The following is a 24,594-nucleotide window of genomic DNA, read 5'->3' as shown; positions in this document are numbered from 1 at the left end:
GGCAAGCTTGTTAAAATGGGCCTGGCCTTCCCTTTGTTTGTGCTCCACAGAAGCTACCGCACCGTTTTTAGTTTCAATAACTGTAGATGGCGGCAATGTCGATCTCTGCCGCGGGGGAGAGGCTAGTAAGCGATAGCTTGCGTCTCTTGAAAATCAGCTGCGGCGTGGGAGGGATCATTACAATCTGATCCCAAGGAAGATTAATCAAATCAACATACAAGCATGCGGGGCTGACCCAAGGACACCTTTAATCTGTTAATTCCTATTAAAGGAAACCGCATGCAGATTTTGATGCTCTTGGCTACAATATATGGATTTAAAGATGTTTTTTGTTGTTGTTAATAAAAGCCTTGAAATGATGGTGTTTATTTATTTTAGGGACCAGGACAAAAACATGAGTTTGGGCTGTACACTATAGTATTCTGCAAAAGGTCTTCAATTTTGCAGGCAGCAAGGACGCCTTTTTGTCCTCGAAATAATCCTCTTCCTGGGAGCGTCACCCGCCAGGCATGATTCCAAGCCCGTGTTTGCGCACAGGAGGAAAGCACAATTGTCAACAGAACCTTTGCAAATCCCATTTCTATAGAGTACGTTGTCCATCAGGGGCTCCAGCAATGCACTAGGTCTTGCATTATTAAAGTTTGAGCTCTTGGTGTTATTTACAATGCCAATAGCTGAAACTCTCGTAACTGCGAGACTTATTGCATTGCAAATGCTTGTTTAAGATTTGTGCCCTGCTGTGATTCAATATAGATGAATGAGAAAAGTCCAATTCCCCGATTTATATTTACGAATTTCTCACTTACGTTTTTAAATGATTGTCATGTTTGGAAAATCGTTTCACTCTGTGCAAGCTTCTAAACCAAGCGCTGCATAGCGCCTGGGACCGAACCCCGTGAATTCCCGAAAAGTGAAAGTAAGATGCTGAAGGAACCGAACGTACTAAGAGGCCGGACAACTTGTTTTACCGGCAGTAGAGGTGCGGCGGAGGGCGCCTCCGCCTCTCTACCTATTCCCAGTTAGTCGACAGTTGTCACTGAGGCGACCTGCGGCTTATCTCTCGCCATGGACTCTGCACTCGACACGGTAAAGCTCGCTATTCATGTATGTCAGTCTGTCTTTGTATGTGTGTCTGGCAGAGAGGGTCTTGTTTGGCCCACCCTTCACCTTCGCTGGGTTTCAGCGCCCGCCCCATCGGGGCAAAAGCGCGTTTTTCGTCGGATTCTGAGTGTGTAAAGAGCTCATGCAACTAAACTTTAAGCCATGACACCTTATACCGAAAGGAAAGCGTGTTTGTCACTAGTCTTAGGAAATGAATGCCAGCGGGTCAAAGGCAGCTGAAGCACATGAAACTACATGCAGTGGACAAGCAGGTCACTTTCACTTTCGTTTGGCAGGTGCGTCATCAGAATCCTACAGCACAGAGCTCCGCACCTGTTTCAGCGAAGTTTATACATTTAGGGGAAGATTTACAAGCCCCTTGCGCCACTTTTGCGTCACTTTTCCCATGTTCAAAGTGACGCAAAAGTGGCGCAAGGGGCTTGTAAATCTGCCCCTTAATTTGGAAAGTGATAGGGTGGCTGCCTTCGATTTCTTTAAACCAAAATATAATTTTTCATCATTGGTTTGGCACACTCAGAAAATGGTGCTTTATTTCTGAAATATCACGGTCGCGAAATACAAGGAATTGGAAACAGTTTTCTCCGGAAACCCATAAACTGGGGCTCAAGGTGTGGCAGAGGGAAGGGGGTGCAGTTTGAAAAGCAAAGATTAACAGACTACATGTACATTTTTTTTAATATCAGCTGCAAAGAAGTTGGCAACAAGGACATATTCCAGTAAATCTGTTCTTGATGGTCACAAAGTGGCTGCATTTTAAAATATTCTACAGGGTTAAGACACCTGCTGCCGAAAGATCACTGTCTGGACAGCAGCTTTGAGGGAAATAGATTCGCGGTAAAACAACTTTAGCGGTTAACACAGTTCTGGGAGAGCTCTGGGGCATATCAACAACAACCGGCGATAATTATCACTAAGCGCACTTAGCGCTAGGATAATTATCGCCGGCTAGCGTTGATTTTTATCGCTGAGATAGCGTGCTATTAGCAACGCTTATCTCAATAGCGATAAAAATCCTCACGCTAAGTGGCTAACGTGAGATTATCGCTGGAAACCCAGCGATAATCTCACGTTAGCTTGTTGATAGGGACAGACAAATTTAGCCATGATATCCTCCTTCCATAGGATATCATGGCTAAGTCAGAAAAATACCAGACGTAAAAAAGAAGCGTTAACCGCGGTTAGCGCTGCTTTTTTTGTCTCTAACAGGGTTAGCGATATTCTTGATAATGGGAGAAATGTCGTTTAGCGACATTTCTCCTATTATTTTATTCTGGAACTCCCCCTTTGCATCTCATTAGAGATGCAAGGAGAAGCGTAGAGTAAATGGGTGCGCATGCAAATTTGCATGTTAGCACCCTGTTGTTGATAGGGTGCTAGTTTTAAGCCCTTGTTGATATGCCCCTCTGTGTATTGTCCAGTGATATGTTTGGCTCATAAAGTAGCACAGCGGGCTAATGCGCCTGCTGCAAAGCACATCGTTTAAAATGCCTGTGGAGATTTGGAGTTTAATTAGGTATGTGTGCGGGCTACTGCTTTTGATACAGATCCCTTACTTTCAGTTCACACACACAAGCCTTTTAATGTAGCACAGTGAGCTATATACTGGCATCGAGGAGCTGCATGCAAACTGTGAGTCATGGATTCCGATCCCTTGTAAAGGAGTGTTCCTTTGGGGGGGTAATAAAGTCTTGTTAGTGTAGACAACCCCAATCGCTTTGTCCAAGTTTACATTTACAAAACTGTGCACTTTGTCTTGCCAAGTCAAAGTGATAGTCACATACATGCCAATAGAACCGACTCAGGAGGGAGACTCGCGATTTTTTAAATAAAAGGTAGTTATATTTTAAATCCCTTCCGTCTAAAAATGTCTGTGATTCAATATAAATTAATGCGGAAAGTCCATTCCCCCGATTTTGATTCACAAATGTCTCACTTTACATTTTTAATTATTGCCTTGTTTGTTAAATCGTTTCCATCTCTGCAAGCTTCTAAACCAAGCGCTGCATAGCGCCTAGGACCGAACCCCGAGACTTCCCGAAAAGTGAAAGTAAGATGTTGAGGAACTGAACAGACTAAAATGTCGGAGGACCTGTTTTACCGGCAGTAGAGGTGCGGCTGGGGGCGTGTCCGCCTCTCTACCTATTCCCAGTTAGTCGACAGTTGTCACTGAGGAAACTTGCCACTTATCTCTCGCCATGGACTCTGCACTCGACACGGTAAAGCTCGCTATTCATGTATGTCAGTCTGTCTTTGTATGTGTGTCTGGCAGAGGGGGTCTTGTTTCGCCCACCCTTCACCTTCGCTGGGTTTCAGCGCCCGCCCCATCGGGGCAAAAGCGCGTTTTTCTTCGGATTCTGAGTGTGTAAAGAGCTGATGCAACTAAACTTTAAGCCATGACACCTTATACCGAAAGGAAAGCGTGTTTGTCACGAGTCTGAGGGAATGAATGCGGCGGGTCAAAGGCAGCTGAAGCACATGAAACTCTATGCAGTGGACAAGCAGGTGACTTTCACTTTCGGTTGCAGGTGCGTCATCAGAATCCCACAGCACAGAGCTCCGCACCTGGTTCAGCGAAGTTTAGTCATTTACCTTGGAAAGTGATAGTAGGGTGGGCTGCCTTCGGTTTCTTTAGACCACAATATTATTTTTCATCTTTGGTTTGGCACATACTCAGAAAAGAGTGATTTGGTTCTAAAACATCACTGTCCCAAAATGCAATCTTCGTGCACGTCATCTTTAAGAGTTCTGATGCCATGACAACAACTGCTGCAGATCCATCGGCCAAGGTGAAAGGACGTTGTGTAGCATCTTACATCCCTAGGGCCCAGGGCTTTATTGCTCTGTCAAAACTTTCTCTGGTGATCTGGAGAGAGGGCTGGGGATCAGAGTAGAGGGATTCCAGAGTAGTTTACCAAAACTATTCAGAGATCAATACACAATAATGGGGTTGCCCTATAACTCAGAACCTGGCGATATAATGTTAAAGGCTGCAATGTGATCTGTCGGGTGTCGCAACTGCAAGAATTAGTTGTAGTAAATGAGGTAGGGACAGAGGAGAGTGACTCGAAAATGGGGAATAGTTACTGCAGAATGGGAGGAGTAAGGAGCGGATATAGGGAGGGATATGCACACATCAACAAAAGAGTGAGCCCATTCCTATTCACAAACTGCGCTTCTAAAGTTATGGGCAACATTCCGTCCATCATCTTGTGTGTTTTGCTGTTCGCCCTATGTGGGAAGGGTATGCCCAGACGTGGGTCCCGTGCTCACTACGCCACTGGAGTCAAGCTATCCTGGCTGAAGAGGGGTGAAACCCCGAAACCGGTCCTAGGCTGCTTGATTCCGGTCCAGGGAAGACATGGCTTGACAGTTCGGGCTGGACTGTTCCCATGAGGCACAGGGTCAAGACTGATTTGCATATGGCCATGTCTGAACTGGAGTGGCGTGGTGAGCAAAATAACGATGGATTAAACCCAGATCTGTGACTGGGGGTGAATGTTTTGCCAATGTGCAACATTCCGTCCATCATCTTGTGTGTTCTTCTAAAGTTACTACAGCCAAAAAGGACCCACACGGTTCACTTCAAGAGAGCTTCAGGCTTCCAGCGGGGATCAGCATACCATTTGTACTCTGCTTTGGCATCAGTACAATGTTTCATCACCTCCCAATGTTTGCCTTGTAATTGTTGAACCCTGATTATGACATGGGGACAACCAACACTGACTTGGATAGGGAGACAGGGAACACGTTGGTACAGACCATATGAAGCCCTTTACAAATCTACCATAAGGCCCAGGGGGTACAAGAATCCCTCATTGCCCTTGAGAGGGCCCCTCAACAAGTGGAGGCACCGAAGTGCAGAGTCAACCAAAAAAGCTCACTGGAACTGTTCCATCCTGAGCACATGGACGCAATACTTCCTCGTTGCCTGTAGAACCGGCACAGAGAGGTGTGGATGGGCGTGGTCCTCTTTACACTCTCATGACTCCAAGATTGAGCAGCAATGGCGGCAGTGAACACGGTGGACAAGGTGCCTGAGCAAGCACATGCTAGGCACGCTGAGACACCAGGCACAAAACAACTGCAGCACAACCTCAACGCTAATGCATTGCAACTATAGCACAGAAAATGAAACACTTAATTTGCAACATTACAGCAAACTATAAATATTCCCACGGGGACTGCATTCCTGTTGACCAACGGTCCTCACGAGTCCAACATGCAATGATGTGCCCCTTTAACAAAACCAACCATTTTGCATTTGTCACTAAGGGCGGCTCCTCTGTTATGGCGGAGGACCGTTGCGCCTCTAGGTGGCAGCAGATTTAAACACATGAAAAAATAAATGTTATTATCTTTTTAGTTTTCTTCCTACCTGCAGGCTGCCAGCAAGCCACATCATAGAGCGGGATGTGGCCGTGCAATATTATACCAACAGTGGGGAAGAGGGGTGATGCGCACTTAGCATTTCACAGCCGGGTGGAGAAAAGTCACAGGCTCCCAGGCGCTGTCTGAGCAGCAAACCAGGCCGCTCAGACTAATCCCAGTGCTTCTATCATGCTGGGAACAGAATTCACAGCATGAGAGCAGTGTCAGGATTGGCTTCTGGGAGTTGGCGCAGTGTCCACCAGCCCTGCAGTCGAGGGTCGGGAGAGGAGCAATGCGGCAACTGCAGTGGCAGGTAAGTAAAGTTTTATATTTTTTATTTCATTTTTTTTGTTAGTGAGTCTGTGCTTATTTTTGTATGCCCATTTCCCCCTGATGCCCAGCACTTCGGATCCTGAGCAGCCTTGACCGTTTGTCACTATTTATTTTGCCGGAACAATATTTAGATATGGTCTCAAAATAAACATACGCACAGCTGACATTTAAAGTGATGACTGGTCTGGGGTGAATAAAAAAGGCCTAAACATTCATGAACTGTTGTATATGAAAGTATTGTACTGTACGTGTTACTGTCGGTGTGCGGCTTTGTGGGTTTTGAAATATTAGTCAAGAGGTTTTCAGATTGGACAGAGACGAACCATATGCATGATATCGCTAGGGGTGGGAGTAACTTGCATCACGCAAAGGAATTCGTTTTATTAATTTAAATGTGCACTTACCTCCGTTCATCCATATTCCGGTGTTTACCATTTCCCCACACTGCCCCTCCCCCGCCCCGCCTCACTGCTCCACCGAACTCCCTCCACGAGCCGCTACTGAACTTGCGTGATTACCATTCACGTAGTTAACATTCAGAGATTGCTTCTCCTTTGCGAATGGATGCTGAATACTCTCAGCAGACACAATCCTAATTCTGTTGCATGTGGTAAAAGTGGATATTAAAATTCAAAGTTAAATCATACAAACCACTGGTGCCATGAAACACTGGAATTGGACTAGTCCTGACGTTGCAGAATTGTGTTAAGTATTTCAAGGCCAGAAATGTATTCTAATTGAAGTTAAGAGATAATTCATTGCAATACAAGGTCAATTCTTACAAAATGAGAGGATATGTCTGGGCTTGCTGCCAGTGGAAAAGGAAATTCTTATTCTCTATTTGAAGAAAAAACCTGATCCGGTATTCAGGCCTAGAGACTAATGGAATCACCAGTGATAAAACCTCAAGTTGAGTCTGTCCAATGAAAAAGGTTTCTTGCAACCTCGTGTATTACCTCTGTAAATACTGATACAGCTGTGTGTATGTCTTTATCCATGTGTCTATTCTGACAATTTTAACTAATAAATTGTTTGTAGCTCAGACGGATCAAAAGTTACTTAAAAATGTGACTTGTGTTGCTGCGAAGTTGACGGCCCTGAGCAAAGGTTGACTGATAATCATTCTCACTGCTGCATTTGTATGTTACACTGGTACTAATAAGGCAAAATCTTTCCATAGACTGTTAAAATGAGTATAAAATTCAAAATAATAAAGTATCAGAAAACATACTGCATTTTTTTTGCTGCATAATTTAGTCAACACTGTGGCATAATTTTGTCCTCCTTTGCTGCATAATTCCAGTGCCCCCAAAGCAAGGAGCACATGTTAAAAGTGCTTCTGCATGAAGCAGAGAGGCTGTGAAGTTGGCAAATTTAGGGGCATATTATCAAGCGGCAGCGATAATTATCGCTGGCCGCTCTTAGCGTGAGGATTTTTATTGCTGGCTATTGCTGGAAATTATCGCCATGCTAGCGCTGTATTAATAACGCATAGCGCAATGGGGATAATTATTCTAGCAATAGCGGTGTTTTCCATGGAACATCGCTGGAAAATGAGCGATGTTCCATGGAAAACGGAGATATCCTTGATGATAGGGCCTGTGGTCTTAGCCACACAATCCTTCCCCCATGTTAGGTATGCCTTAGTCAGGAATTTAACAGACGTTACATTCCTGCGTTAAGGCATACTTAACGCGATTTCAAATATCTCTACCCCTCGGTGATAATATCGCGAAGCTGCCATTTCGATATTATCCCATGTTATTTACACAGCCACGCCTCCTTTGCATCTCATTATCGATGCGAGGCGAGGCGTGTGGAAAACGGGCGCTAAGTCAATGAATCACGCGCTAGCGTGTCCTTGATGATAATGCTATAAAATTATCGCCGCTTTTCACCCGAAAACAGACGCTAAAGCGGCGATAATTTTATTGCGACCCCTTGATAATATGCCCCTTAGTTTGGTGTACGTGCAAATCCTGCATTGCCGATCCATGGGGAGTTGCAGCTACTACTGCTTAAACCAGGCCAGTGGAGATATCAATGGGTGAGGCGGACTGGCCTCAAGGGTAGGGCCGTCTTTAGCGCTGGGGGCGCCCTGTGCAACAATGTTTGTTTGCCTCCCCCAATGGCTACTTCCGTCATGGATTTCCTCACTACCACCCTTTAACAGTGCACCTCAAGTTTCCTCAACCACACTCTCTCTAAGATGTCTGTAATTTGATTTACAGCGCCACTCATACCAGTAGAGGATGTCAGAGCACGTTACAGCACACACATTACAAAGAGACAATCAATCAAACTTGTGAAAATCACTGTATAGAAAATGTCACATAAGACAAAGGACGACAAGTTGTAGGAGTCACATGACAACCATATTAGTAGGCAGTATAGTTTAATAGTGATTGGTCTGGAGAAGCACAAACTCAGAATTTAAAGCCTAAAACTATGGGTGGGGGTTCACTATAATAATCAGAATTGATTTCTATCCAAATGAACACATTTTGCAACATTAGGATAATCGTAGACTGGGGGGAAAACCATAGCGCTCTAATTTATACTGTGCAGTTTGCATGCAGCTCTTAGATGAAAGTTAATAGCTCACTGTTCTATGTTAGGGTTTTAACTTAAAAACTGCAGATAACAAAAGGATCTCTCTGACAAAAGCAGTAACCCACTGGCCTATTTACATTATGTGCGCTTTGTGATCTGCATGGTACATGTTCTTTGCAGCAGTGCCCACTTCTAGAAGTGGCACTTCCACACTAGGTACATGCACACCGCACACATCATCGCGCAGCATTCGATCACACGAGTCCGCACATACCAAACTCGGGCCTGCACACCCCACGCATCAGGAACTACCAGGACACATACATTCCCCCATGCATTCCTATGGGAGGGCAGGCCAACCTCACAACACGCATGCACTTTACCCTGGGACACAGTGGTAAAGTGCGCAGAAGTCCAAAAATCACTAAACCAAGTCACCCATAAAAAGCAAAAAGTTTCAGGGGTGAACCTGCCAGAAGGGCGGGGTCCAACAATTTCTATCCAAATGAACACATTTTGCAACATTAGGATAATCGTAGACTGGGGGGAAAACCATAGCGCTCTAATTTATACTGTGCAGTTTGCATGCAGCTCTTAGATGAAAGTTAATAACTCACTGTTCTCTGTTAGGGTTTTAACTTAAAAACTGCAGATAACAAAAGGATCTCTCTGACAAAAGTAGTAACCCACTGGCCTATTTACATTATGTGCGCTTTGTGATCTGCATGGTACATGTTCTTTGCAGCAGGCACATTAACCCCCTTCACTACCTTCCCATTAGTCAAAACTTCCACCAGACAAAACTCCGATCTCTCTCTAGGAAGAACAGTAATCACCGGAGTTATCATGACATTTTTATTGTTGCCAAAAATTTCTGGAGGCCAGGAAGGAGGCAGCAAGCACTTTTAAAACCATATTATACTTGCAAACATGATGCTTCCACCCAAAGTCAGCGCCGGGTGGGGTTACACCGGTTGCACCGCCATAGAGCCGGACCTCCTCAGCGGTCCTGTGACCTCAATGACAGAGTCACTGTTGCTCTAGGCTGTGCAGCTTCATAGGCCTGCCCACAAGACTGGTGATGTGATGAACTTCAGTATGGATTGTGATGGACAGACCTTTAAGGTTAATCCACACTTTCCACCGCTAGGGTCCACCTGCTGGTGCTAAGACACCAGGGCATCAAAGGTCTTGCGGGCCTTCCATGGCTTAGCATGGGAATGTGCTCCCTCAGGAGAGTGGTCTGGGGGACTGGTCATGAAGGCTGAACCTGGTTTCCCACTTCCAAGCTCGGCAGCTCTGACCATAGTGCCACATCCTCTCCCTCACTGAACAACATACTGCCGCCCTGAGAGCAACTTACACTGCCTTCAACTGCATCCCAATTGTGCCCCATTATAAACACCTGGATGTGACTCAGTTCGAATTATGATTAAGGCTCCCTGTTTTCCGCTTTTACAGATAAATACGGACAGAAAACATTTATTTTCTTGTCTGTATTTATTTTTAAATGTGAATAAAAACGGAAATTGGGTTGTTTTTTGAGTAATTCTAAATACTGTCTGCCATAATTGCCAGGCAAATAGCTGTGTAGATTGATAGATAAGGGGGTTAAAAAAGAAATGAATATTAGTAAAGAGGCTTTAACAGCAGTAGATATGCACAAGGTTGATACTAAAAATCGCATCATTTCATATAAGTGCATTGATTTATCTTTTGCGGGTGTTTACAGCATTGAAACCTAGTAGGCATTCAAACATGAGTGCATATTTACCGGATAAATAAATGTGGAAATATACTAATTTCCGCTTCATTATTCCATAAAACCCAAAATAAATATGGATAAATGCAGATAAAATTAGCAAAAAATAAATATGGATAAATACAGACAGAAATGTAAACAAAAAAAAAATCAAAAGAAACGGGAGCCCTAATTATGAACTGGACAAGAGCAATACACTGCCTAAAAAAACATAAAATAAAACAACATCCTGGAATAAGCAAAACTCATGGGAAAGCAAGATTAAGTAAAGCATGTGAAATGTAAGCAGGAACAACATGTTACCTTAATGCTTTTCCTCTTACTGTTTAGAAATCAATGAGAACTTTTGCCTGAAAAGTTAAGGATATGACTACAGGGCCCGGAAGGAACCAATTTCAATGTCCATTACTTATATCCTTACAAAACGTAAGCAGTATGGAATAAAAAGACCACATCCGTGAACACATTTTGTTTTCCAATCCACCCATCAATCAGGCATTGCAGTACCTCCAGGATTGGTGCACTTCCCCACCAGAGAAAACAATGCTGTTCATAGAAAGACAAGAAAACAAAAGAAGCGCTTCACTGGCAAACTCTGTAAAGTGATGCTAATGTGTTTGGGTGCGAATAAAATCAAATGCCCCCTTTGCAACCAATCTGTCTTGCTTTATTTAGTTTTTTTTTTTTTCATATTTGAACCTTTTTTAGGTCTCGCCTAGCGTTGCAGCGCAAATGAGCTGCCATTGCTTTGCGAGGCATGCAGTATATACTGTAGTGTGGAAGCTTCGTGGAAGCTCCGCCTACTCTCTGCCCATTGGCTTTTTGTCTTAAATGCTACCTTCCGATTAGTTTGAGGCTTGTTAGTCCCTACTCATTCAACATTTGTATCCTTCCACTGCTATTAACCTCTTTACTCCTAACACTATTTTCTTTTAGGTCTCGCCTAGCGTTGCAGCGCAAATACGCTGCATCGCTTTGCGAAGCATGCAGTATATACTGTAGTGTGGAAGCTTCGTGGAAGCTTTGCCCACTCTCTGCCCATTGGCTTTTGTCTTAAATGCTGCCTTCTGATTGGCTTGAGGCTTGTTAGTCCCTCCTCATTCGTCATTTGTACCCTTCCACGGCTATTGGCCCCTTTACTCCTAACACTATTTTCTTCCCCTTCTCCCCACCCCACCGCACCCTCCCTCAGCCTGTGACTTCTCACCCTCCTGGCGCACCGCCCCCCCACTCGCGTTCGTGTTTTCTTGCCTGCCGGCACTTCCGTTTTCATCTTTATTATTGCCACCTTGAAATATGCGATTTCAAGGTGGGTGGTGTACAAAAACTTCTTGTGTTTAATGAACTAGATTTTAATGTTACTCTAAATATAATAAGACTCTAGGCAACATTTGGGGTATGCATGGCAACTGACAACTCTTAGTTCACAAATGGCATTGTTGTCGGGCGGGAGGAGCGGCACTGTTTTAACTCATGCTTAAAACGAGCACTTTTCATAACTTCCTCTCAATTCAGTGCTATAATCTTGTGTACTGAGGTGACGCGCTAAAGAAATGCACTTTTTTGAATTCTAAAAGACATTATCGCACATTTACATCATGTTTACGGTATGATTAACATGTTGATCATTTTCACGGCTCGCCCACTGGCTCGTATACACTTGGCTCATCTCTGGCTGGCTCTACCTGCTAATTAATATATTGGCTCGTGCACCTCTAACAAAGAGAGATGAATGGATACATGACAGTGAGCCCAGTATATGGTAGAGAATAGACTGGTGCAGACAAACAGACAAAGTCAGTCTCCTTTGCTTCACGTCAAAATCATCACTTTCAATAACCTGGTAATCTGCCGGCAACTCCGAATGCCCCAACCTCATCCCCCTCACCTATTCTTAGAAGAAGTGGCAGATTCTGATCTGTACCCTGCTGGTACAGAGGAGCACGGCAGAGTCTGTAGAAGCTCTGGGATCCCTAGCCTCTCCGGGCGGGCACCTAAGCCTTCCGGGTGCCTTCACACTCAGGATAAATGAATACATTTTATTCTGTGCTTTAGCCGCCCCTCTGTGAGCACTGTCTGGTAGATGGAGCTCTGTGTTAATAAACACATTCAGAGAGGTGGTTGTGTACAAACAGCCACAATACAGTACGTTTTGAACGTGTACTTAAATACCTGCTCATCGAGTACCTCGTTGGCTGATCATTCCATGGCACTACCAAAATTACATTTGGACACATTTGCTCAACTGTAAAACACTCCCTTCTATGGGTCATTTAACAACTCGGGGCTTTGGGGTTAGGTAACCTACTTTGGATGCTATGTAAAAGAATAAATACAAAAATGCAATGAAACTAAGCAACCAGTACTGTCTAAAACACTGTGAAAACTGACATGTATTCTGGCATTATGTTTAGTTAATGTCGATTTTCTCATAGATGCAAGTAAAATACTCTTAATATCTTAATGAAATCTGCACACTTTTAACTAATAGCACCGGGCGACCTTTGTCAACTAGGCAATGAATACATTTTTATGTACCCCCGAAGCCCCCCTGCTTCCCGCCCCCTTGGCAAACTTAATTGCCTCCCAGTGTTTGGAGGATAACCAAGACGCAGGAGAGTGAGTCAAATAGTCTAGAAAATGAAAGAGAAGCCGGGATTCGGATTCACATGCTCTGATCCCGATCGCGTTGGTTAGTCTGTAAGCACTACTTTTATTAATGAGTTTCTTATTCGTAAAGCACCACGGTGTGCATGTGTGGCGAAACTTCACCCATGAGGTACGTGCCAAACAATTGTTGACACAATCCACACTTTGCCTCTTTTTCAATATATTTATTATGAAGTGCAGGACCTTTCCAAGGGATTTTGCACGCTACATACATTCACTACAAAATTAAAACATGTAGGTAAAAAACAATGCCATTTACAACGTCAATAGCTCTAACTCACAAATGAGAGACCTATTTGCATTGCAAATGCACGTTTCCTGAGGCTGCACTTTGGAATAGGAAAATGTCATAAAAAGACCACATTTCCAGCAAAAGTGTTTTTTAAAATCCATTTTACAGGGGGAACAAATTAGGAAAGAAGGAATGAGAGGGTGAGAACCGTTTCTCGAAGTCACAGTTTTCAGTAAGTGAAGAGGGGCAAGACGGAAAGAGAGAGAATAAGAGGAAGAAAGAGAGGGGGGTGCAGCTGCCAGTGCAGTGCAGGAGTAAACACTGCCCTTGTCTTCTCAGGACAAGAAGGAAAAGACAGAGTCCTTTTCCTTCTCTGATCACCCGTCCCTCCGCCATCGCCCACAAACTCTGAGCCTTATCTGTGGGTCTTGGCTATTTCTGCCTTCCTGGGACGCATGTTTAAAATAAAAAAGTAGGGGAATGGACTCTAATGAATGATAGAAGGAGGGGCACATCGTGCCCTTCTTATTCCGTCCACCTCGACCACTGGATTTAGCTCCTTATTGTTGTAAAGAAGGGTTCCTTTTGGGGGCAATAACTCTTGTTAATGCAGACAAACCCAATCACTTTGTCCAAGTTTACATTTACAAAACTGTGAACTTTGTCATGCCAAGTCAAAGTGATAATCACATACATGCCAATAGACCCCATTCAGGCGGGAGACTCACAAATTTTTTTTTTAATGAAAAATGGTTTTCTTTTAAATCTCTTCCGTATAAATATGTCTGATATTTCATATAAATTAATGTGAAAAGTCAATTCCCCCAAAGTTTATTTACAAATGTATCACTTTTCGTTTTAAATTATTGGTATTTATGTAAAACGTTTCAATCTGTGCAAGCTTCTAAAGCAAGCGCTGCATAGCGCCTCGGACCGAACCCCGTGACTTCCCGAAAAGTGAAAGTAAGATACTGAAGGAACTGAAAGTACTAAAAGGCCGGAGGGCCTGTTTTGCCGGCAGTAAAGGGAGCGGCTGAGGGCGTGTCCGCCTCTCTACCTATTCCCAGTTAATCGACAGTTGTCACTGAGGGGACCTGCGGCTTTTCTCTCGCCATGGACTCTGCACTCGACACGGTAAAGCTCGCTATTCATGTATGTTAGTCTGTCTGTTTGTGTGTCTGGCAGAGAGTGTATTGTTTCGCCCACCCTTTACCTTCGCTGGGTTTCAGCGCCCACCCTGCGGGTCAAATGCGCGTTTTTCGTCGGATTCTGAATGTGTGAAGAGAATGGGGTGGGCGGAATTTGCGAAATTCACTTTCGCAAATTATCGCGAAAATTTTAAAAATCTCCGCAAATACGCGGAAATATCACGAAGATGCGGCAGTTTTTTTCCCGCCCGTTCGCGGTATTTTCTGCATGGTCGCGGCTCGCCAACTTACCCATGCGGTTGCTCGCGGGCGTTGCCATCTTGTTTTCACTAGTCTCGCGGTGCATGATCGCGAGAAGAAAGACGTGATGGCGCGATGAATGACGTTACTGCGGGTGCGAACTGTCGCGAGACAGCGCAAATGGCTACCAACAATCCAACATCTCGTGGAGAACGCGACCGGATCGGGAAAACTTGTCGGCGAACGCGGGGATTCAGGTAAGGCGATCGCGCGCACGCGAGAATGTATTATTTTACAGCGCGAGCAAGCAAAAAATTTCCGGTAAAATGCGGATTGCGGAAATTTTGATATTTTCGCACTCTCCGCGGAACGCGAAAATGTCAAATTATCGCAATTTCCACGAGCGGAACGGAATTTTAGCCCAGGCCTAGTGAAGAGCTCATGCAACTAAACTTCAAGCCATGACACCCTGTACTGAAAGGAAAGCGTGTTTGTCACTAGTCTTAAGAAATGAATGCGTCGGATCAAAGACAACTAAAATATGTAGTGGACAAGCAGGTGACTTTCACTCTCGGTTGCAGGTGCGTCTCCAGAATCACACAGCACAGAGCTCCGCACCTGTTTAAGCGAAGTTTAGAAATGTCATTTGGAAAGTGATAGTAGGGTGGGCTGCCTTCGGTTTCTTTAAACCAAAATATATAATTTTTCATCATTGGCTTGGCACATACTCCCAGAAAAATGGTGCTTTGTTTCTAAAATATCACGGTCGCAAAAACAAGTAATTGGAAACAGTTTTCTCCGTAAACCCATAAACTGGGGGTCAGGGTGCGGCAGAGTGAACGGGGTGCAGTCGGAAGGGGCCAAGTTTGAAAAGCAAAGTCTAACAGACGTCATGTACATTTTTTTTTATTATCAGCTGCATAGAAGTTGGCAACAAGAACATAGTCCAGTAAATCTGTTCTTGATGGTCACAAAGTGGCTGCATTTTAAAATATTCTACAGGGTTAAGACACCTGCTGCCGAGAGATCACTGTCTGGACAGCAGCTTTGAGGGAAATAGATTCGCGGTAAAACAACTTTAGCGGTTAGCACGGGTCTTGGGAGAGTTCCGTGTTTTGTTCAGTAACAGGTTTGACTCATAAAGTGGCACAGGGGGCTAATGCGCCTGCTGCAAAGCACATCGTTTAACATGTGTGGATCTGGAGTTTAATTAGGTATGTGTGAGGGCTACTGCTTGTGATACAGATCATTTTGTCACTTCCAGTTCACACTTACAAGCCATCTAATATAGCACAGTGATCTGTATACCTGCATCGAGGAGCTGCATGCAACCTGTAAGTCGTGGATTTAGATCCTTATTGTTGTAAAGAAGAGTTCCCTTTGTGTGTGTGTGTGGGGGGGGGGGGGGTAATAAAGTCTTGTTAGTGCAGACAAACCCAATCACTTTGGCCTGCTTTACATTTACAAAACTGTGGACTTTGTCTTGCCAAGTCAAAATGATAGTCACACACATGCCAATAAACCCGATTCAGGCGGGAGACTCACGATTTCATAAGGAGAACATGGTTTTATTTTAACTCTCTTCCGTCTAAATATGTCTGTGATTCAATATAAATTAATGATTGGCATGTATGTTAAATCGTTTCCATCTCTGCAAGCTTCTAAACCAAGCGCTGCTTAGTGCCTAGGACCGAACCCCGTGACTTCCCGAAAAGTGAAAGTAAGATGTGAGGAACCGAACAGACTAAAATGCCGGAGGACCTGTTTTATCGGCAGTAGAGGTGCGGCTGGGGGCGTGTCCGCCTCTCTACCTATTCCCAGTTAGTCGACAGTTGTTACTGAGGGGACCTGCGGCTTTTCTCTCGCCATGGACTCTGCACTCGACACGGTAAAGCTCGCTATTCATAATTCATGTATGTCAGTCTGTCTTTGTTTGTGTGTCTGGCAGAGAGTGTATTGTTTCGCCCACCCTTCACCTTCTCTGGGTTTCAGCGCCCGTCCCATCGGGGCAAAAGCGCGTTTTTCGTCGAATTCTGAACGTGTGAAGAGCTGATGCAACTAAACTTTAAGCCATGACACCTTATACTGAAAGGAAAGCGTGTTTATCACTAGTCTTAGGAAATGGATGCCAGCGGGTCAAAGGCAGCTGAAGTACATGAAACTCTATGCAGTGGACAAGCAGGTGACTTTCACTTTCGGTGGCAGGTGCGTCTTCAGAATCCCACAGCACAGAGCTTCGCACCTGGTTCACCGAAGTTTAGTCATTTACCTTGGAAAGTGATAGTAAGGTGGGCTGCCTTCGGTTTCTTTAAACCACAATATTATTTTTCCTCTTTGGTTTGGCACATACTCAGAAAAGAGTGCTTTGGTTCTAAAACATCATTTTCCCAAAATGCAATCTTCGTGCACGTCATCTTTAAGAGTTGTGATGCCATGACAACTGCTGCAGATCCATCGGCCAAGGTGAAAGGACGTTGTGTAGCATCTTACATGCCTACGGCCCAGGGCTTTATTGCTCTGTCAAAACTTTCTCTGGTGATCTGGAGAGAGGGCTGGGGATCAGAGTAGAGGGATTCCAGAGTAGTTTACTGAAACTATTCAGAGATCAATACACAATAATGGGGTTGCCCTATAACTCAGAACCTGGCGATATAATGTTAAAGGCTGCAATGTGATCTGTCGGGTGTCGCAACTGCAAGAATTAGTTGTAGTAAATGAGGTAGGGACAGAGGAGAGTGACTCGAAAATGGGGAATAGTTACTGCAGAATGGGAGGAGTAAGGAGCGGATATAGGGAGGGATATGCACACATCAACAAAAGAGTAAGCTCATTCCTATTCACAAACTGCGCTTCTAAAGTTACTACAGCCAAAAAGGACCCACACGGTTCACTTCAAGAGAGCTTCAGGCTTCCAGCGGGGATCAGCATACCATTTGTACTCTGCTTTGGCATCAGTACAATGTTTCATCACCTCCCAATGTTTGTCTTGTAATTGTTGAACCCTGATTATGACATGGGGACAACCAACACTGACTTGGATAGGGAGACAGGGAACACGTTGGTACAGACCATATGAAGCCCTTTACAAATCTACCATAAGGCCCAGGGGGTACAAGAATCCCTCATTGCCCTTGAGAGGGCCCCTCAACAAGTGGAGGCACCGAAGTGCAGAGTCAACCAAAAAAGCTCACTGGAACTGTTCCATCCTGAGCACATGGACGCAATACTTCCTCGTTGCCTGTAGAAACAGTACAGAGAGGTGTGGATGGGCGTGGTCCTCTTTACACTCTCATGACTCCAAGATTGAGCAGCAATGGCGCGGGTGGGCAAGGTGCCTGAGCAAGCGCATGCTAGGCACGCTGAGACACCAGGCGCAAAACAACTGCAGCACGAGGTCAACGCTAATGCATTGCGACTATAGCACGGCAAATGAAACACTTAATTTGCAACATTACAGCAAACTATAAATATTCCAACAGGGACTGCATTACTGTTGACCAACGGTTCTCACGAGTCCAACATGCAATGATGTGCCCCTTTAACAAAACCAACCATTTTGCATTTGCCACTAAGGGCGGTTTCCTCGGTTATGGCGGAGGAGCGTTGCCCAACTAGGTGGACGCAGAATTAAACACATGAAAAATAAAATGACAATAAACCAATGTTATTATCAATTATTTTTTCTTCTTACCTGCAGGCTGCCAGCAAGCCGCATCATAGAGCGGGGTTGGGGCCAGGCATTCTATGGCAACAGTGGGGTGAAGGGGTGTGGCACACTTAACATTTCCGCACCCGGCTGTATTCTACAGCTGGGTGGAGAAGAGCCACAGGCAACCAGGCACTGTCTGAGCAGCAAACCAGGCCACTCAGACCAATCCCAGCACTTTCCTGAGAACAGAATTCACAGCATGAGAGCAGTGTCAGGATTGGTATCTGGGAGCTTGCACAGTGTCCACCAGCCCTGGAGTAGAGGGTCAGGAGAGGAACAATGCGGCGACTGCAGAGGCAGGTAAGTAAAGTTGTATATTTCATTTTTTGTCAGTGTGTCTGTGCTTATTTTTGTAAGCCCATTTCCCCCCTGATGGCTCACTACTTTGGATCCCGAGCAGCCGCCACTGTGATTGTCACTATGTGTTTTGCCGGAACAATATTTAGATATGGTCTTAATGTAAACTACGCACAGCTGACATTTAAAGTGGTGACTGGTCTGTGGTGAATAAAAAAGGCCTAAACATGCATGAACTGTTGTATATGAAAGTATTGTAGTGCACTTGTTACAGTCGGTGTGGGGTTTGTGGGTTTTTGAAATCTTGGTCATGACTTGAAAGCGGTTTCCTGATTGGACACAGATATGAACCATATTCGTGATATCGCTAGGGGTGGGAGTAACTTGCGTGATTACCATTCACGTAGTTAACATTCAGAGATTGCTTCTCCTTTGCGAATGGATGCGGAGTGCTCTCAGCAGGCACAATCCTAATTCTGTTGCATGTGGTAAAAGTGGGTATTGAAATTAAAAATGAAAACATACAAACCACTGGTGCCATGAAACACTGGAGATGGAATAGTCCTGGTGTTGCAGAATTTGGTAAGTACTTCAAGGCAAGAAATGTATTGTTATTGAAGTTCAGAGAAAACACATTGCTAAATTAAAAGTTCAATTCTTACAAAATGAGAGGATATTTCTGGCCTTGCTGCTTGAAAAGGAAATTCTTATGCTCTATTGGAAGAAAAAACCTGATCCGGTATTCAGGCTTTGGAACTGATGGAATCCCTAGTGATAAAACCTCAAGCTGAGTCTGTCACATTCAAACTGTTTTTTGCAACACTGTGTATTACCTCTGCAAACACTGATACAGTTGTGTGCATATCTTTATTCATGTGAACAAGGCTTCACGGAGCCGAAACGTTATGGCCGTCGCTCTGGGCATTGAATAAATAATTTGCACTATATGCAGGCTCGTGTACTTACTTCCTTGGCAGTTGGAGGATCTTCAAGGCTGGTGGGAGAAGTCTTTGAACATCTTTATTCATGTGTCCAACAGATGGAAAGCTCTGAAGCTGCTTGTGTGCCTGATGTGGAAGGAGGGGATACAACTGATGCCAGACCAGACAAGAGTACTGGGATTCCTGTTATAACAAAGTGAGTGATGCTCTCTCTCCTTTTTACAATTCTTGAAAATGGTCTGAAATCACAATGCACTAATGCACAACAGTATCCTCCTAAATGCATGAGATTCTCAAAGGTGCATCCCCATTGTACAGTGATGGTTCTCGAAGCGTGAGCACCCCAAGGATCAGCATTGTTAGGTCACGCGCATCCTCCGTGGGGAAACTCCACCTTCCCATTGAGGCTCTCCCAGCCCCCAATGCTTCCCCGCCTAGCACCACGGAATGGTCCCCAGTGGGTGGGTGGAGCCATTACCCCGGTACTGCATTACCCAAACATCATTTCGCTATTTATATCATCAAATTGGGAGCCCAGCGAAATCTTGATTGATATGTTATGCTTTCTCATTGTTTATGACTTGAAAAAACAATAAAGGTGTTTAAAAAGTGGCCCTCGAACAGGAATGTGCATTTTCGAAAGCTAGTCAGTAACACGCATATGACCTGCAGAATTGTAATTCACAACATGCATTATCGAATTGCACTTGCAGTTTGATAACGCGCATGGGTATTTGACAATCATGATCAGACAAGGCTCATGCCCACTCCTTCAGTTCATAAGCACCTTCAAATGTGCATGTGATTCTTGAACACCCATGCCTACTTGCGGCTTCTGACCCTCAAACATTCGAGAATAATGCTGAACATTCTTTTTTTCAATAATCACATAACAGCACAGTAAGTTGCAGAAAAACATATGTGTACTTTGCAGTCACTATTTCTCTGTGAAAAGAAAAAAAAACATGGAAACATGAGATTACCAATTTTAGTTTATAATTCATTATGCTGTTGATGGATGAAGAACAGTTTAGAGTGCACTCATGCGCTGTTTCAATTTTCCAATTTTTCGTTTGAAAGAAAGAGTTTACTGGGACAAAGCATGAATTGGTGACCACACCCACCTCTATGCAAACCTTACTTTCTCCATCTGAGGAAATATGTCTAACATATCACCTAAGAAGAGTTATGTCCAACTAGTCAAACAGCCACTCTCCCCGAGCAGTATTTTCGATTTGTCAATTTGTGTGGTGTTTGTTGGCAGAAGCCTGGAAAGTCAGCACCCAGATTGCATCTGTAAATTGTGTCAGTAACAGATCCTGTGGGGGAAAGATGGTCAGCAATGTTCATTTGGCCTAGCAACACTGGTCCACCAGATAAATGTAATCACTGGCAGCAGTAGAAAGGAGGCTTCAGCAGTGGCAGGAGAAGTCCTATATGATTGGACCTGTTGTTTGTGTGCGCTGCCCTCCTCTCAGGAGCTCCTGAAGGTGGAGCAGGACATCCTTGTCGGCAGCACTGAGAATAGGAATTATTGAGCAGGGCCCCTTGAACCCCCACAGAAGCGCCATGTTTTGCAACAACTGCAGAATCTCACTCTTCTCAAAGAGACTGCGTGGGGTAAATGGTCTGGGCCAAATAAAAAGTAGTGGAAATGGAAGGCCACAATCCGTGTGTCCACCTCAAGCATATTTTATGTTGATGATTCTTTTTTAATTTGTCCCTCTCTGACTTTAAAATTCCATTTTTGGTTGAAAGTTTCCAAGCTCAGCAGAATCATGGCAATTGTTTATTGAGTCCAAATCATGGATTTCATATGCATCATGGCGACACCAGCCCTTCCAAGTCATCTAAGGAAGTGCTAAGTAGAGACGCAAAAAACCCCCCGCAAGTTATGTGTTTAAGTGTGTATCGTAATGCTTCCGGCTACCAGTATTTGTCACACCCTTTGCCACTTATGTCCTATTCTTGTACAGTATACTTTGAGTTTCAGGTGAGTTCTGGCCTCCTTAAAGTGTCAGTGCCTGTTTGCTTAGTTCAGGGTTGCCTTCTTAACTGGTCCCCATCTGTGTTTTACTTCTAAAGTACTGCAAGTTCAGAAATAAAAGGTGTGCCATGCCATTTCAAAATCTTTTGGATTTCGGTTGGCTATTCACAAAATAGGGTTTGAAGCCAGGCCATTTATATTAGTGTAAATAGTATTGAAAATATACCCCTTTTCCCTGTACTGAAAAAAGATTATTCACTCACGATTCTCATTATGGAGAACTAAGGAGAACTAGGATAACAAGTAAAATATTTTAATAATAGCAATTGAATTCCTCTGATGGATTAGGAAAATCTAGTTTTTTTTCTGTATTGAATCTTATGCAGTTTTCACAGAAACAAGAATTGTCTTCAGACTTTTTATCCTAAGACATTTGTGACTTGTTTTTTATCGAGACATTCGTGTTTCTTTTGCTCCTTAATGAAGTCCAGCTCACAATATTCTACACAGCTGTTTTGTACCGTGAGTTTTATACTAACACTGACTCAATAGAGAAAAAAGTGCATGGTACTGACGAACTGGCCCAAAAATGTCTCTAACTGTCTAAAGCTTGCTAATTTATATCGTATTTCAATGTTTTGATCCTCAGTGGGTTTCCTTTGTTCGAGTTTCTCCAATCTGCCTTTGCAGTGTGTTTGCTTGACGCATGATTTATGCTCGTGCTCTCAACACCGCAGGGCCGGCTTTAGGGCGGTGCGACAGGTGCCACCGCACCGGGTGCTGGCTTCCTTGGGGCGCCGTGTTTGCAAGTTTATTAAGCTTTTGAAGCACCTGCTGCAGCGTTTCTTTCCGCCGGCAATTACCAGGCCTCACATAAATGTCAAGAAAACTCGTGTGATTAATTATCTTCCTGGAGAGAGAGCAGCATTTTGTATAGTTGAGGTTTTGACTCATGTGAAGTTAGTGCAGAGGGTTAATATGCCTGCTGCAAAGAACGTGTACTAAGTAGATTACAGAGTGCATATGATGTAAACAGATTACTGCTTTCAAAAGAGACATCCTTCTGTTACTTGCCATTTATAACTTAAAGTCCTAATATAGAATAGTGAGCTATTAACTTTCATCCCAGAACTGCATACACACTGCAATGTATACATTATTAGAACATTGATTAATGTTTCAAAAAGGGTTAATCTGGCTAGAAATCGATTCTTATTATTAAAGAAAACTCCCAACTATGCTGTTTCTTTTTCGACTCTGCGTTTGTGCTTCTCCACACCAAGCACTCTTAAACTATACTGCCTACCAGTATGGATGACATGTGACTCCTACACTTTCAGTCCTTTGGCTTATGTAACATTTCCTATACACTGATTTACACACGTATGATTGATTGTCTCTGTGTAATGTCTGTAATGCAAAGTGCTCGGACACCCTACACTGGTATGAGTGGCGCTATATAACTAATTCAATGCATTTGAGAGAGTGTGGTTATGGTGACTAGGTGACTGTTAAAGGGTGCTAGTGAGAGAATCCGTGGTGGAGGTGGTCATTGGGGGGGCGCCAACAAACATTGTCGCACAGGGCGCCACCAGCACTAAAGCCGGCCCTGCAACACCGTTCAATGTGATTATGAAATTTGGTTTTGCAAGTTTGGAATGCGAAACATGTCTTCTTGAAGCATCGCACATGAACATGATCCCTATAAATGTTAGCATGTAAATGTTAGTTTTGTTGCACCTTAACATTCCCATGAAACCTAAAACACGGTTAATAATAACATATATGTAATATCTGCTAACATGTTCTTAATGTTAATCCATTGGAAAATATCTGTTTGCAAATTGTTGCCAACATTTACTAACTCTAAACTCTGGGTCAAGTAAACTGTTTTCCAGCAGCAAGAAGAAGAAGGAACAGTCACCAGCCTCCTCCACTAACATCCAGCAGCGAGTTGTTGCACAACCCTATCTTTATAACATGAACTATACACATGTTGGCAAATGTGTTATTATCAACAACGAGAACTTTCAGAGGAGTACAGGTACTTCTATTGATACTCATATTGTGTGTTTTTCCAATGTCTCATTGTGTACTGATGCATTAGAGCTAACATATATGTTTGGTTGTTTGGTCTTTGCCAGTTTATGTTTTGTCTATGCTGATTTTTTCTCCATGCTTCTTCTTGAGTGGGAGAAGGCATAGCATATTTTGGCTAGATTGTATTCTACTGTGTTTCATTTTAATATTGTTCCACACTCACAGATCTTCCATATGGACACACCACTACCAGCAACTTTCCACAAAACTACTTTGTTCCGTCTTATGCCCCAAAGACGCCTTTGGCCAGTTTGAAAATGTGTACATTGTATGTTGTATTCAAATAATTTATTTTACTTAATGGTTTATACAGCACGCCTATACAGTTAGGGAATACTGTGCTTTAAATAGCACATGAGCAGTGTAGGAGGCTGGCTTAGTATATGGTGCACACTTATTTAAATGGAGCACCCTGCACTAATCCAGACAACACTTATGATGATTTTAGTGGTCTTAGACAACCATAGAAAGCTCTCTAAGTGGTAGCTGTGTAGAGCAGCCTCCAGGCTTAGTCCCGAAGGAGTGTTAAGCAGCTTGTTTTACTAGTACTAATCATGTAGTGTAGGTCAAACGAAAAAGAACCACACAGTGTAGTTATAAAAATAGGTATATTTATTATACACACTCACTAACACATTGGTATATCTCCTACACAGAGAAATAAACACAATACACACAGTATTTCAAAAGGAGAACAGGTAAGTAGCACAAATACACAGTGGTCTCCAGGGGGAGACCAAACCATATACTAATAAAGTGGAATGTGAATTGCGACCGAAGTCGAGACTTGACCCAGAAGACTCAGAAGAGTTGGGGACCCAAGGAACCACCTGAGGTAAGCACCCAGGAACCCCCCGGAGGCTGTGTGCACAGTGGAAATACAGCCACGTACTCGGTGCAAGTCAATGGAAAGTCACGGTTGCAGTTTTTAAGAAAAAGGACCCTTCCCAGAGCACCCTGAAAAAACCCAGTGGAAGATGGAAGGTTGGAGAGTCACCCCACCCTTAGACACCCCAGGAACCAGGATACCTACACCAGGGAAACCGGGTGCATAGGTGCGAAGTGACTCCGGAAACCGCCGTAGTCCACAATGGAGGACATCAGTAAAGATGCAGCTAGCGAATCCAAGGAT

At 43.9% G+C, this 24,594-nt stretch overlaps 1 protein-coding gene across 4 annotated transcripts in view; it reads left to right on the top strand.

Annotated features, from left to right (window-relative positions):
* Window positions 1-941: 941 nt before the first annotated feature.
* Window positions 942-24,594, top strand: part of LOC146866982 (caspase-7-like) — a 182,255-nt gene continuing 158,602 nt past the window's right edge. The window contains exons 1-4 of one of the 4 annotated variants that reach the window (XM_085603350.1): window positions 14,100-14,174; window positions 16,087-16,316; window positions 19,474-19,571; window positions 23,246-23,406. In XM_085603350.1, coding sequence (XP_085459476.1) covers window positions 16,296-16,316; window positions 19,474-19,571; window positions 23,246-23,406 — 280 coding nt within the window. In that variant the 5' untranslated portion in view covers window positions 14,100-14,174; window positions 16,087-16,295. Of the gene's footprint in view, window positions 1,087-3,187; window positions 3,339-14,099; window positions 14,175-16,086; window positions 16,317-19,473; window positions 19,572-23,245; window positions 23,407-24,594 lie in introns of those variants that run through there. The other 3 variants (XM_085603351.1, XM_085603353.1, XM_085603352.1) reach the window with 3 other exon arrangements.

This window comes from Triturus cristatus, chromosome 1_2 (genome assembly GCF_964204655.1).
Source record: "Triturus cristatus chromosome 1_2, aTriCri1.1, whole genome shotgun sequence".
Lineage (NCBI taxonomy): Eukaryota > Metazoa > Chordata > Amphibia > Caudata > Salamandridae > Triturus > Triturus cristatus.
This window is presented reverse-complemented; position numbering and strand designations above follow the sequence as displayed.